At 35.7% G+C, this 14,050-nt stretch overlaps 2 protein-coding genes, 1 long non-coding RNA gene and 1 pseudogene across 5 annotated transcripts; 1 reads left to right on the top strand and 3 right to left on the bottom strand.

Moving 5' to 3' along the window:
• Positions 1–2,370: 2,370 nt before the first annotated feature.
• LOC120211386 (thaumatin-like protein 1b) lies at positions 2,371–4,259 on the bottom strand. 3 transcript variants are annotated; one of them, XM_039209928.1, is made up of 4 exons: positions 4,090–4,259; positions 3,296–3,986; positions 2,678–2,781; positions 2,371–2,553 (listed from the first exon to the last, which is right to left on the bottom strand). In XM_039209928.1, the coding sequence occupies exons 1-4, from the start codon at positions 4,160–4,162 to the stop codon at positions 2,537–2,539; spliced, it is 885 nt and encodes a 294-aa protein (XP_039065859.1). In that variant the 5' UTR covers positions 4,163–4,259; the 3' UTR covers positions 2,371–2,536. The 3 variants fall into 3 exon arrangements, with proteins under 3 accessions (XP_039065859.1, XP_039065861.1, XP_039065858.1); XM_039209930.1 differs by having other exon boundaries at positions 2,373–2,561; positions 4,090–4,258; XM_039209927.1 differs by lacking the exon at positions 2,371–2,553 and having other exon boundaries at positions 2,588–2,781.
• Positions 4,260–4,761: 502 nt separating this feature from the next.
• On the bottom strand, positions 4,762–6,075 carry LOC120211283 (annotated as a pseudogene).
• Positions 6,076–9,972: 3,897 nt separating this feature from the next.
• Positions 9,973–13,471, top strand: LOC120211384 (auxin transporter-like protein 2). Its single transcript, XM_039209926.1, has 8 exons — positions 9,973–10,222; positions 10,393–10,578; positions 10,671–10,783; positions 10,938–11,121; positions 11,295–11,392; positions 11,979–12,186; positions 12,359–12,616; positions 13,065–13,471. The coding sequence occupies exons 1-8, from the start codon at positions 10,061–10,063 to the stop codon at positions 13,344–13,346; spliced, it is 1,491 nt and encodes a 496-aa protein (XP_039065857.1). The 5' UTR covers positions 9,973–10,060; the 3' UTR covers positions 13,347–13,471.
• LOC120211385 lies at positions 10,649–11,024 on the bottom strand. The gene is made up of 2 exons (XR_005524592.1): positions 10,987–11,024; positions 10,649–10,826 (listed from the first exon to the last, which is right to left on the bottom strand). It is a non-coding gene; the product is annotated as an uncharacterized LOC120211385 (long non-coding RNA).
• Positions 13,472–14,050: the final 579 nt, after the last annotated feature.

Here is a 14,050-nt window from a genome sequence, read left to right as displayed (position 1 = left end):
GTCTTTTTTGCAGGTGATTGATGATGGCTTTTATAGCCTCATCGGATGTTTGGCTCGGACCAGTCCAAAGGGAGCCCTTCGGTGAGTCACCATAGCTATGGTGGTGACTCACCATAGGGCTTCGACGTGGAAAGGGCATCGTGGCGTTTCTGGAGCATTCTGGCTAGGCGGTGTAGTGGCAGCAAGGCGTCACCAGCTGCTGGTTGGGTCACCTGGCATTGAAGGTGTCGAAAGCGGCTGGATAGCTGAGGCAGCGACGGCTGGGATGTAAACCTAGGGTTATGAAACCCTAGGGCTTCATTTGCTAGAACAATTTGTGGACCGTTAGATCTCTCAGATCCAACGGTTGATATCGTTGGCGGCTGAGGCTGAGATGATGAAACCCTAATTGGGTTTAAGGTTCTGTTGGGCCAGTTCTGGTTGTAAAATGGGCCTCCGGGTCTTGGGTTGATTCCAGTTTGGCCACTGGGTTGTAAATAGCATGAAATGTAATAATATTTTTTATTAATAATAATAATAATAATAATAATAATAATAATAAATAAAATAATAAAATAATAATAATAATATAAATAAAATAATACTAATAATAATATATAATAATAAAAATAATAAAAAACAAATGGATAAAAAAATTAGTATCTTCACGCACCACTCAAACGACACAGATGAGTAGTCCAGATAGACAGACAGTGCCAGAAAAAGGACCGAATGCATTTCTACAAGTGTTTAGAACCAAAGGGCTAGAATGGCTAAATCTAACTGTTTAAAAGTCGGCAGACATGAGTGATGGCTAGAAAGTACGTCCAGTTCGATTCTCGGTGTTGTAGATATTTCATTAAGATACCCTTCGGGTTTTAAATAGCGTTTGCGGTTACATTTTCAGTAGTATCGCATTTATCATGGTTACGGACATAACGGATGTTATTACGGGTATCGCAGTCGTGAATTTTTTTAAATGTCGCACAACTTACCCTAAAATGACTAAATTAAATATAATTAAAATAAAATTTAAAATCCAGAAATTTAGATTACTGAAATTAAGACTAAATTAAATAAAAATTAAAGTTTACATTTTAAATTAGGGATTAAATTATAAATTCTAAAAGTGAGAGAGATGTTAAATTAATATATCCTTTAAAATTATATTTTAAAAATTATTAAAAAAAAAAGCCCCTTCCTCCTCCCCAGATTTCACTATCAATTCCCCCTCCCTCCTCCCCCAACCTTTCTTTTTTTGAAACAAAAAAAAAATTGTGGTTGAAAATTGGAATCAAGGTTGGAATAACGGTTGTTACGTCTCGTTATCTGCACAATCGACCATGTCCCGTTAAATTGCAAGATCAATTCATATTAGGAGCAAGAATTATTTCTCTCTTTTTATTCCATATCTAATTGGTTGAATAAAATTAATTAAAAATACTGACAAATAAAAAAGATGATGTGATAATAAAAAAATAAAAAAAATAACATGTCATGCCACGTAAACATTACCGTCAATAATTTAAAAAAAATAAAGTTTAAATATTAAAATTAAACAAAAATGATAATTTATGTACAAAATGTGTAATTTATCCTTTTAATATTTATTTAATAAAGATAATTTAGCTAAGGATTCGTTATTTTAGTGGTATGTTACGGTATACGATGTACGTTGTACATCTGATTTAATATAAAATTTGATTGAATTTATGTACAAATATATCTATAACCAAAACTATTTGAGTTGAGATCAGCTTAGAACAATAATATTTTTTATATCGAAACTGCTCTTTGAATTCAATTATCACTTGTACACTAACTCGTTAAAGCAGGAAAGTTTCACCAAAGAAGCAAATAAAACAGGAAACACCCAAGAATAATTCACTGGATGCTATATAGTGCAACGAAATCTTTGGAATGAAAGTTGGATCATTTCATATTCAATCAAAAGAAGTATTTTGATATGTTGATCAAAGAAACATTCATTCTACACTAATTGTCTAAAAGCTCTAAAGTTTCAAGCTAACGATGGACAACCATTTACTGATCTTTAATACGTACGTCTTTCTCGGTCTAACATCGCATATACCGTCAATAAGGTTGATCAGTACATGAAGAACATAGTTCGAGCTTCAAGGCTACTCAAGTACTTCATCTAATTTGTTATGTTGATGCTAGTTGGGCAGCTTCAGTCGAAGAAAAACGTTCTGTTATCGGATATTGTGTCTATTTAGAGGAAACTTAATCGTTTAGAGCTCTAAAAGGAAAAGTATAAAACTCTTGCACATGTTGTTTCTGCTTAGGAATAACATCAACAATACGTATAATTAACAACCAAACATGTCCCAACACTGGCGTTTCTGTTCTAAGAAACTTTCTTCAAGAAATTCAAGATGCTTCGAATTCAAACCTTGCTATATACATTGAACATGTTCGTTCACCAGTAAAAAATTAGAAACCCTTACTGTATCGGTATCGACATAACAAGTTCGGTGAGATAGCCGTGTACAATATTTGCGTGGCAGACGTGAGGTAGAGAATTACTCCCTTCGGTTCAGCTAGCCATTGCTACTACTTGCCTGGAAGTGTCCAGTCCAGGCCAATGTTAGTCACAGAGATAATATATGTTGTCAAAAGAGGAAAAGAGCCATAGCAAAAGAGGCTGCAGAGACAGTAAATTGCACTCGGAGCAGACCTGATAATGAAGCCCCATTCGCATGCACGCTTGATATGTATATCATACTCTTATTCACAAGCGGAAGAATCGCTCCGTCTTTCCGTTCACCGAACAACTTTTGGCTGCAGATTACACATCAAAATCAAATGAATACATAATTTTTCAGCAGACGTATCTACCAAGAATAATGTAGTGTTCGAGACGGAATGATTTAGCCTACATCCCACCATACTTTCTCGTATGTTCCTTCTGAAATTGCACATGAATTACATCTAGCTAAATTTCTCATAAACCTAATCTCGGCTTTTCGAAGCATCCTCGATACGATTTTTCTGGTTTAGTATGAATTATTAGGCCTACAATCTGCCAATCTGCAGCAAATCTACCGTGAATAATCAGAATAAAGTTCGAAGGTTCAACCAAACTACCAATGCACCCACCATTCCGCTTAAACTCCACCAAAGTTCACTACTTTCAATCCGTGGAAGAGTCTTTGATGCATATCATTTCAGAATTTTTATTAAACTATTGACAATGCATAAATTCTCCAGACATAACTATTAGAATTCGGATCTTATTACTTACTCGGATCCTATTAAAGATGGGATTGATTTGGGTTAATAGAAATTTATTTACCTGGTATAAGGAGGTGGACAGAAAATGATGACGTAATCAGCGCCGGCACACGTGTACGTGCTCGTGGTATCGTCGTACGCATAGCTATACGAGCGTGGGCAAGCACGCTTGAAAAACAACGAGTATGTGGACGGCCGACAAACGTCGGGCGTTCCGAACGCCCCGCTGCAACAGTATTGGGGGTCTCCGAACGCTTCACACGCGCTCCTACATCCCACGCCTCCACCGTCTTTACGCGCCACGCGCAACTCCGATGGACAAGCGCCGTTGAGGTCCAATAAGCAACCCGTGGCGCTACAATTCCCGCCTTTACCTCCCTTGGCCACGATCAACATCGGAAGATTGTAGCCGTCGACTAAGCTGACGTCGTAAAAGTCTAGTCCTCCGGCACCGTTTAATGTGAATTCCGCGAGAGTGGCCGGCGGTTTGGCGCCACTCCCGGAACATTCAATTTGACCGGAGCCGCAATCGCCGCTTAGACAAATGAATTTACGGGTGGAGTCGAGGCCGCAAAGGGCTCGACCCCAGAGCCGACCGGACCAAGACCTGGGTATTGTTACTGTTCTTGATTTGCCGGGGTTAAGGAGGAAACCGGTTGTGGGAAGTTGAGGCGTGTTGGCGCCGGATAAAAGACCCGGCCATATCTTGTGGCGGCACTTGTTGACGATCTTGAAAGAAGCTGGATTCACTTCTGAGGATGAAAACAAAGAAAGGGTGAGTGTCAGATATTGCAGATAACCAAAAAAAAAGGATTGGCAAAAGGGAAATTTGAGTCTTTGAAGGTTTTATATTACCTGAGAAGAAAGAGAGGCAGAGGAGGAAAACAAAGGTGGAAGATAGATGACAACGATCCATTATTGAAGACATAAAGGTTGGAAATTGAAGGAGTTTGAAGTTAAAGAATTGAAAGAAAAAAAAATAACTAGAGAACTTTACTTTTCTCAGAGGACATAGTGGCAATTGAGAATGTGATTGTGGGGTTTTTGCCTTTTGGTTTTGGTTTTGGGTTACTTTATTAAACACTAAAATCTCAAAGTCGTCTTTTGTTTTGGGCATTTTCAAGTTCCTTACTTTTCAAGCAAAATAAGAACTGTATTTTTATATGCTTTCCTTCTGCTAATTTTTGTATTGGAAGCTTTGATATAATCTGGTTTGTGATTGTTTAAACTTAAAACTTGAATGCTTGCATTTATTCAAATAAACTAGAAAGCAAACCCTGTCCTTGATTGATTTCTGTGGTAAAGTTTCAGTGCCCTGTTTTACCAAAGAATGTTTAAAGTAACCCCTGTTTGTGCATTATAGATATGTCTAGAGAGATCCCCATATGCCACCTGAAGTTGCATGTAAAGGCACGAGTTCTAATAACTTAAACCTTAAGCATATATATAAACTTGGAGATCTCTAAAGTGAAAGCTCAATATGGAAAATTATAGGGTGAAAATTGTTTCAAATCTGGAAATATTGATGTACTCTCAAATAGAAGTGCATCTGCAACAAAAGAACTATAACACACACAAATGGGAGGTGAGCTGATTGTTTCTAATGTATTTCGGTTTTTCTTGTCACGATGCTTGCCATAGAGACCTCAACCATGTCAAACGCCGAGGCCCTTTGATCATCATGAATACGATTGCGTTTTTATGTCTTTGAGGACGTTGACAGACTTTGTAAACTCAGCACCACGCAGTTTCTCTAAATGCTGCAACTCTTCCAGGCACTTCTGATATAATGTTCTCTCATTTGATGCATCTCTTCGTAAAGCTCTCAACTTAACAGCTGAAAAAATCTCGTACATGGCGTTCTCGACCGTCTCAGCAGCTTCGTAGCATACCCTTTTCTTATCAGCTCTTGGAGGAATGGACGTTCGTTTCTTTGATTGTTTGTCACTTATTCGAATTATTGAATCGGAATCGATGGTGCCCTCGAATATTTGTGCAGGTACATTAGTTGTCTCTGAATATCGAGCCGTCTCGGTGTTGCTATTTTCCTCTTCAGTCACCAGGGAATGCATTTGCCAGTAGCTCTTTCACCTGCACCACATGTAAAAGAACAGCACGTACGCAAAGTAAGCGAGCTGGTGCACACACCACATTGACAAACATAGTATTAAATTACATCGTAAATTCGACCGCAACCACAATATGATATTTTACCTTCAAATATGATTGACATTTGTTTATACAGAGGAAAAGTCTTGCACCGGAAGGGTCTCGCTTCACTTCGTACAGCAATATAGTTGTCCCAAACTCTGTCATCAACCATTCGTCAAGTTTCATCCCAGCCGAATCCATTATGTCCGAGTAGGGTTTTAACAACACCATAATCTTTCTTCATCACGTTGTAACCGTTTTTTATCTGGTTTTCTTCTAGATTCATGCCAAACTTGTTGAAATCACGCGTAACGGATTAATAACTTCGTTCTTGAATTCGTTATAGGCCGTTCGTCCAGAATTGTGCAGTTCGATGAAAAGATCGACCAGAAATGCATACCGTGACGGTGTCCATTCCGCTCCTTCCTGCGTTGCAGTTGCGGACATCTGCGTTGCAGAAAGAACGTTAACATGCAAAAAAGGAAGATATTTTCTTCGCACATTTTCTACGGAAACAAACAGATAAATAATGGTTGGTATCTTTTATAATCCTTATATGTCTATAGTTTATACAGTGAGACAGAATGTGAACCCTAATCTCGTTGCACAATAAAATTCGGGCCTCTATATGTCCAACCGGCAAAATTTTGGGGCCTTGTTTTAGAGAAAAAAGAATACGAGTACCTCCATTTTTTCAAAAGGCATTAAACGAAAAAGGAGAGTCTCAAAATATTCTTTAATTTAACTCGTTTGAAAGGTTGAACTCTAACCTTAACATATAAAAACTTTATATTGTATTTAAAGACCCAAATATAAATATTAATGTTATAGATGGTTTAATTTAAAATTTTAATATATTAATTTTTTTCCGGTTACTCGTGTGATTTTGAGTGGGTATCAAACAGTTTATTTCAATTGGTTAAAAACTCGAATCGAAAATTTAATGGAATCAAACTCTAATAATTTGTGAGATCCTGTTGCTATGGAGTAAGCATGGATCAATTGAAATGGCAATAAACACCAAAAACAAGATATTGAAATCCCCCAAAAATGCAGCTTTCATTTGTATTGTAAACCAGAAAAGCAGAATAAAAGGACAAATATTGTGTGAGTATAAGATTCTTTTACTCCCACATTTTGCTTCCAAAATGGAAGCCAATAAAGCAAACACATCATCATATTGTTTCTTCCTCAAAATCGCTTTCAAAACGTATTATTTTCTACAGGGTGTCCGAGTCAAAAACATATGGAATTGGCTCACTAATCCCATCTGTTTTGCTTTGCAATGTCACCAACTCAATGCGGGTTTGACTTACTTGCGAGCCTTCATCATCTATGAACAAAAACCATAATTAATGTTTGTCAAAAATGTGGCTCAAATCATGAAAAAAAAAGTTAAAACTTTGAGGGTATAACGATTGATCACAGTCGGCTTGACTTATGATCCTATAGTAATAAAGTGTTGGCATTCAATTCCAATATCCTTTGGCGTGCTCAGGTTGAACTTCGTGCTGCATCATCAATGGGGCTTAGCTTTTTTCGTTTGTATTTGTGTTCATCATCAGGATGACATGAAATCAACACTATTCTCACTTTTCTTGTCTTATGCACCAAACCCTAATCACCCGAAAACGTTTGGGCTGTCAGGAGGAAGCAAGATGGTCAAAGGAGAGGGCTGCAGACACAATGTTTTGAGGTCCCAGTGTCATTGAACAAAACATATGTAGGGTTGTTCCCTGCAAAGAAATGCTTTATCTAATCATATACATCAACATTCAACACAATTTTGATGGGTTTTGGTTTTTGTTTTAAAATTCTATAGAAAAAAAAAGAACCTCATTATGCTTAACCATCATGGCTTGTGAGAAATCTCTGTGGGTTATGTATTCAAATTCAGAAACAAGAAAAAGGAAACACAAACTCATGAAGTGCCTAATCTCTATGCATATGTTTTAGCCTCTCTCGATTGTATATGAAAAATTTATTTACAGATTTCTGGATGACATTTTCATGAAGTGCCTTAACATTATGAATGACAATATTGTAGATATATACATTATCGGTCTCCAACTTAACTATAATGCAGCCTAATCTCTATGTCTATGGAGAAATGGAGAAATTATTTGATGGATTTGACTCACTACGTCATCTATGATTTTAACCAATAAAAATCATCCATTTTAAAGTAACTTCCAAATAATTACCCACACCTTATTAATATGTAGGAAATAGATGAAGATTCACATAAAAAAAAATGAGATGCATGAATTTTATTGGTTGAGACCATGTGACGTGGTGGGTCGAGTCTATTTAATAATTTATTGTTTGTGTGGCTTTACCCATATCTAGGGTTGAGCAACTTAATTGAGAAAATCGAAAAAATCAAATTGAACCGGACTATACAGTTCAATTTGGGTTTTTTAATTTGTAGTTTGATTTTAAAAATATATATACAATTCTATTCAGTTTCGGTTTTTCCATATAAAATCATTTGAACCGAATTTTAAAAAATAAGTTTCCAAAATAAATTCATTTTGAATTTATTATAAGATAAATTTAAATAAATAAAATCTTAAAACTAACAATATTTTTTTATAAATTTAAATTTATATATTTGCACTCGATTTAAGCTTTAAATTTAATTTTTAGAGATTGAGTTTGAAAAATAGTAAACAGTCAAAAATCATAAAACCGAACCAAATCAAACCGAAAACTATAGTTTTTATGTCATTCGATTTTGATTCCGGTTTCAATTTTTAAAAATCCACAAAGTACAATTTAATTTATATTTTAGTGAAAATCGAACCGAAGTTAACCCAACATACCGAAGATGAATAAAAAATGTTGCAAGTGCATCTGGAAGGTATTAATCACAATTAAAAAAAAAGTCTCCTATTTCCAAGGGCACATGAAACATGATCTATCAAGTTTTCCGAATGGATTTTTCTACTACACTCCATTTATATGTCCTTAGTGCACCCTGCACCTAATCCGTAAACCCAGGTTAAATTGTGGTTTTTGTGCCTTCGTTATACTTAAATTTGGATTTAGTCCCTATAGTTTAATTTTTTATGATACACTCCCTCTAATCTTTTAAAGCTATTTTTAATGGTGTTAATTATTTTGGTTAAATAAATACGCCCTTTCAAAATCATCATGTTGACATATATAATGGGTAGAAAGACCTCTTAGCTCCCTCTCTTTTCTAAAATTGGACAAATTGGTACATCTAAAAAAGAGCAATTTAGTCTCTATCAATTTCAAAAGTGAGCAATTAAGGACAATTAATTGCAAATTTTATCTTGATTCTAAAAAAACACATAATTTACATATTTTGAAAATACTGGGGAACTAAATAAGTTAGATTTTTAGAATTATGATCAAATTGACATTATGTATAAACATGGAAGGCTAAACTTATTTTATATCAATAAAATATAAAGTTGATGGAGAACATTAACACCGCAATTATTTGTCCTAATTACTCACATTTAAAATTATCAAATCCTAAATTGCTCCTATTTTTCTGAAAGGGACTAAAATTATCTAATTTTAAAATTGATAAAGATATAAAAAGTCTTTTTGTCCATACAAAATATATTGGAAATAGTGTTTTCAAGAAAGATGTAGGTCTATGCCAATAACTTGGTAAACAATGTAAACTATTTTTTTACATTAACTAATAATATAATAAAAAATAACTTAAAAATAGAGAGACATTAAACTATGATTAATTAAATAAAAAAATCTAGATCTTAAATTTAAATAGAGTAAAATCATAAAAAAATCTTAATTTTGGACCATGTTGATTTAAGTTAGAATCCATTTGTGGAATGTTAGATGAGTAAAAAATAGAGCGTTGTTGTTAATAATAGGAAATAAGAAGATATTTATCGAAAAACGAGTTAATCTGACTCGTCTGTTTTTATTCATCTAACAGTCATAAATTCATATAATTTTTGAAAATTCGGATATAATATCCCAGGAAATTAAGCAGAATAATAAGAAGCTGTACATGTGAATGGGGATTAGGGGTTTAGGTGGGGTGGGCTGAGGAAAGGGAGGCAATGGCCATGTGATAAAAGCACCTTTCATCTTCATGTAAAGCCACCACGCCCCCATTGGGTGCAATCATTCCCCTCTACTTTCTTATTTTAACCCCATAATAGCCTTACCCTCCACAAATGCTTCACATTTTACCATAATCTTCCGGTATGCACAAATGCTTTTAGCCGTCATAAGAGATGTCATTAGTTGAGTTTATTTGCAATTTCATTTGAGTAATTTTTAAGATTAATATTTTTAATGGTACGAGATTATTATTGTTTAAAATCTTTCTTGATCGTTAATTAATGTATACCCAATACAATATAATGTTATATAAAATATAATGTACACAATATTATTAATAAGCAAAGCTCTAGTTTTAAAGCTCTAAAAAGTGCAAACCTCACTCTCTAAGATATTTTCAGACAGCTTTCTTCCTTTTTTTTCCCTCAGTCCCCACTGCATACCTTGAACTGTATATATACCTCTACTATTTCTTCATCGCCTTCACTTCACTTATCCTTTTCTTACATTGAAACAATACTACCCAGTTTGTCATTTGAGGAAAAAGAACTGCAGGGAAAGTAAAAACAGAAGTGAGGAGTGTGAGGAAAGGAGAGAAGAGATAATGGCAGATGCCAGCGAAAAGGTAGTGGAGACTGTGATTGTTGGGAATTATGTGGAGATGGAAACCGAAGGGGAGCCTAATGGCATCAAAAGCAAGGTTTCTAAGCTCTTTTGGCATGGTGGTTCTGTTTATGATGCTTGGTTTAGCTGTGCTTCTAATCAGGTTCTGCTGCCATCTCTTTTCCCTTTGTTGCATTTACTTACGACTTGTATTTTATATTGATAATATGTTTTATCTCACCAAAATTTTATAATATCGTCCAGTAAAATATTATAAATCCTTTTAGTATAAAATCCTACATGATGATACTGATGGAGAATTTTTGGTATCAGGTAGCTCAAGTGTTGCTTACATTGCCATACTCATTTTCTCAACTGGGGATGCTTTCTGGGATTCTCTTTCAGCTGTTCTATGGATTGATGGGTAGCTGGACAGCTTATCTCATTAGCATACTCTATGTGGAGTACAGAACCAGAAAAGAAAGAGAAAAAGTTGATTTCAGGAACCATGTCATTCAGGTTTGCTTTTTAACTTCTTTACAAAAAAAATTACATCTTTAAGTATATGATGAAATGACACTAAGAATCAATATTCTTTTAAAACTGTGCAGTGGTTTGAAGTTCTTGATGGTCTCCTTGGAAAACACTGGAGGAACGTGGGTTTGGCATTTAACTGCACTTTTCTTCTGTTTGGATCTGTCATTCAACTCATAGCTTGTGCAAGGTACCTACTTGGCTACTCATTTCTGATTCTTTTGCTTTTATCTCTATCCAAATATAAAGTTATATATATATATACAGAGAGAGAGGGAATCATCATGCATGCACCCTGACAATGAATTCCCTGAAGTTGGGTATCTTTTGTTTTGCTATCACAGCAACATATATTACATAAATGACAACCTGGACAAGAGGACATGGACTTACATCTTTGGTGCCTGTTGTGCCACCACAGTCTTTATCCCCTCGTTTCACAATTACAGAATCTGGTCCTTTCTTGGCCTTATAATGACCACCTACACAGCTTGGTATCTCACCATTGCCTCCCTCCTCCATGGCCAGGTAATATAGAAAACCAAACTTTGACATTATTTTTGTTACTCAACTTGTTGAACATGTTGTGTTCAAATGTTTAGTCAAAAAGGAATCCTGGTTGTCTTGTCCCATTGCTTGAAAAGAAAGAAAACTGCAACTTGATAAGTTATTTTAACTAAACCTATTATTAATAATTGTAGGTTGAGGGAGTTCAACATTCTGGTCCTACCAGGCTGGTGCTGTATTTCACAGGTGCCACCAACATTCTCTATACGTTTGGGGGACATGCTGTCACTGTGTAAGGAAAAAAATTATGTTTAGAATACTTGTCTTGTACGTTATATTCAAATCTGCCCATGTTTATCAACTCAATAAATTGTGCTATTAAAACCCCTTTGAGAATTATAAATGCATGTAAAAACAATTCTGAAAACGACCAGATCTTAAATTGTTTAGACATGATCTAACCATTGGAGAAACTCATGGGTAATGACCAATCCTTATTATTAATAGAATATAGTGATTTCCTAAATTGCCTTTTGTAAGCGTGGCAGGCAAAAAGTTGTTTTCTTCTTGGGAACCCTAGTATTCCTTTTCAATGTAGAAAGCCAATGATCTTTTTCTGTTTTTACTTTCACTTTTATCATTGTGAATAAGGGGATGAGGTCCAGCTTTGTTCAGTGAATCAAAAGGCACCCCACATGCAGAAGAAAAAAGGGCCCTTGAAGTTCATGGAGCTGAACTTTTTAAGACCCTAAACCCAAACTCAATCAGCCTGGAGCAGGGCTTTTTTAGGTCCCTGATGTACCTAGACATTAGATGCTATAGCAGTAGCATGAATTAATTTTCTAATTAATGAAGGATTTGGTGATTAATATGCACAGGGAGATCATGCATGCTATGTGGAAACCTCAAAAGTTCAAGGCTATATACCTGATAGCAACTGTGTTTGTGCTGACACTGACACTTCCCTCAGCTGCTGCTGTTTATTGGGCATTTGGAGACATGCTTCTCAATCACTCAAATGCCTTTTCTCTTCTCCCAAGAACTCACTTCAGAGACATGGCTGTCATTTTAATGCTCATCCACCAGGCATGCCTATGAAATTCCATTTATCAGATCCCTCCATGCATGCATAACAAAATAGTACACATAACAATGTTCATTCTTTCAGTACACATCCACATCACTCATATATCATCATCATCATCATCATATTGCACTAAAAAGTAATGTTTCATTCTTATGGAGTTGTATTGTGCAGTTCATTACATTTGGATTTGCATGCACGCCGCTGTATTTTGTATGGGAGAAAGCAATAGGGATGCATGAGCGCAAGAGCCTGTGCAAGAGAGCAGCGGCAAGATTGCCAGTGGTTGTCCCCATTTGGTTCTTGGCTATTATCTTCCCTTTCTTTGGACCAATAAACTCCACCGTCGGATCCCTCCTCGTTAGCTTCACCGTCTACATAATTCCGGCACTGGCTCACATTTTCACCTTCCGGTCAGCCACTGCCAGAGAGGTATTAAGCCCTAAACCTCAATCCTCAGCCAATCTGAGTAAGAACAGGCAACTGTGACATTTTTTACTTTAATGTCAGAGTCAAACATTTGACTGAGAGAATTGAAAAATAAATGTTATTAGTTGTTTTGGTTTGATTTAGCATTAGATAAATCCAAACAGCAGAGAATAAGAAAACAGTGGTAGCGTGTGGTCACAGTCTAGCAGACCAGTCCCGGTTCTTTCTCCTAATCAGATAATGTTTTGGATTTAAACACTGCAAATTTTAGGACAACATGCAATAGTTTTGCAAAAAGGCACGAGATTCGTGCTGCAATATGTTTATGTTCGTACTGATTCCCCATATCTGAGGGTACTACATAAAACCTGTCTTTTTTCTTAAGAACACAGAAGAAATGTTCAAGTATGACCATTGACATGTGATGTTTTGATGAACGGCTGTGATGCAGAATGCAGTGGAGCAACCTTCCAAGTACTTTGGAAGATGGGTAGGGGCATACACTATAAACATGTTCGTTGTGGTGTGGGTCTTGATTGTCGGGTTCGGATTCGGCGGATGGGCGAGCATGACGAATTTCATACACCAGATCGACACATTTGGGCTGTTTACAAAGTGTTACCAATGTCCACCACCGGCATCAGCAGCCTCGCGACCGTCACCCCTCCATGGCCTTAACGCAACTGCGGCTGCTCCTATGCACCACCCTTTCAACCACACTCATATGCCCTGAATCACTTTTGCACACACTGGTCATTTTTATTTAGCTTAGGGAGTTTGTAATGCATTTTCCTGAAAAAGAAACAAATAAACAGAGTTTGTATCAAAAAAAAAAAAAAATTGAGGATTCTGTCTGCTTTGTAGGTTGTTATGCTTCAATCTGTGTTCTCTTGCACCTTGCCTTTTACAATAATGTGATTATTTCCTTTAAGTAATCATCTCCTAACAAAAAATTACATGTAATTTGGCATACATATGCCCAAGTGTTCCTTTAAATCCTTTTTTCCTAACAACTTTATGTTGCTAATTAGATTGTTGACCCACACGTGGATTAATCTTTTAGGACATGAACATATCTTACAATAAAAAATATAAATTATAATCTATTTTTGTTGAGATAAAAATTAAGTTGGAAATTGTTGCATTCTAAAAGCTTGACATGCATAAACAAGATAATTACAATCACAATTACCTATGTACAAAAACTATAAATTTTTAAAAATTGAACTAAATCAAGAAGTTATGAACCGAACTAAAACTATGGAACAAGCTCCTGAAGAAAGAATGGTTAATGAAAGCGACAATCAGTCGAAAAGAAATTACGGGTCTAATCGTTCAATTATTTTTTACCACATAAATCAAGTAACATATGTGATAAAAGAATTATTATTAATATTTGAAGTCTCAAGTCTGAGCTTCATAAAATCATGATGTGAA

Source organism: Hibiscus syriacus, unplaced genomic scaffold (assembly GCF_006381635.1).
Source record: "Hibiscus syriacus cultivar Baekdansim isolate YM2019G1 unplaced genomic scaffold, ASM638163v2 tig00109972_pilon, whole genome shotgun sequence".
Classification (NCBI taxonomy): Eukaryota; Viridiplantae; Streptophyta; class Magnoliopsida; order Malvales; family Malvaceae; genus Hibiscus; species Hibiscus syriacus.
Note: the sequence above shows the minus strand (reverse complement) of the source record. Positions and strands in the feature narration are given on the sequence as shown.

Excerpts from the sequence above, each read along its gene's own strand:
- LOC120211386 (XM_039209927.1), bottom strand. The coding sequence starts at position 4,162 with ATGTCTTCAATAATGGATCGTTGTCATCTATCTTCCACCTTTGTTTTC. Across the intron at positions 3,987-4,089 it reads CTGCCTCTCTTTCTTCTCAG|AAGTGAATCCAGCTTCTTTC; the intron begins GTAATATAAAAC and ends TTTCATCCTCAG. Across the intron at positions 2,782-3,295 it reads TGTCCACCTCCTTATACCAG|CCAAAAGTTGTTCGGTGAAC; the intron begins GTAAATAAATTT and ends TGTAATCTGCAG.
- LOC120211384 (XM_039209926.1), top strand. The coding sequence starts at position 10,061 with ATGGCAGATGCCAGCGAAAAGGTAGTGGAGACTGTGATTGTTGGGAAT. Across the intron at positions 10,579-10,670 it reads TCAGGAACCATGTCATTCAG|TGGTTTGAAGTTCTTGATGG; the intron begins GTTTGCTTTTTA and ends AAAACTGTGCAG. Across the intron at positions 11,393-11,978 it reads GGGGGACATGCTGTCACTGT|GGAGATCATGCATGCTATGT; the intron begins GTAAGGAAAAAA and ends TAATATGCACAG.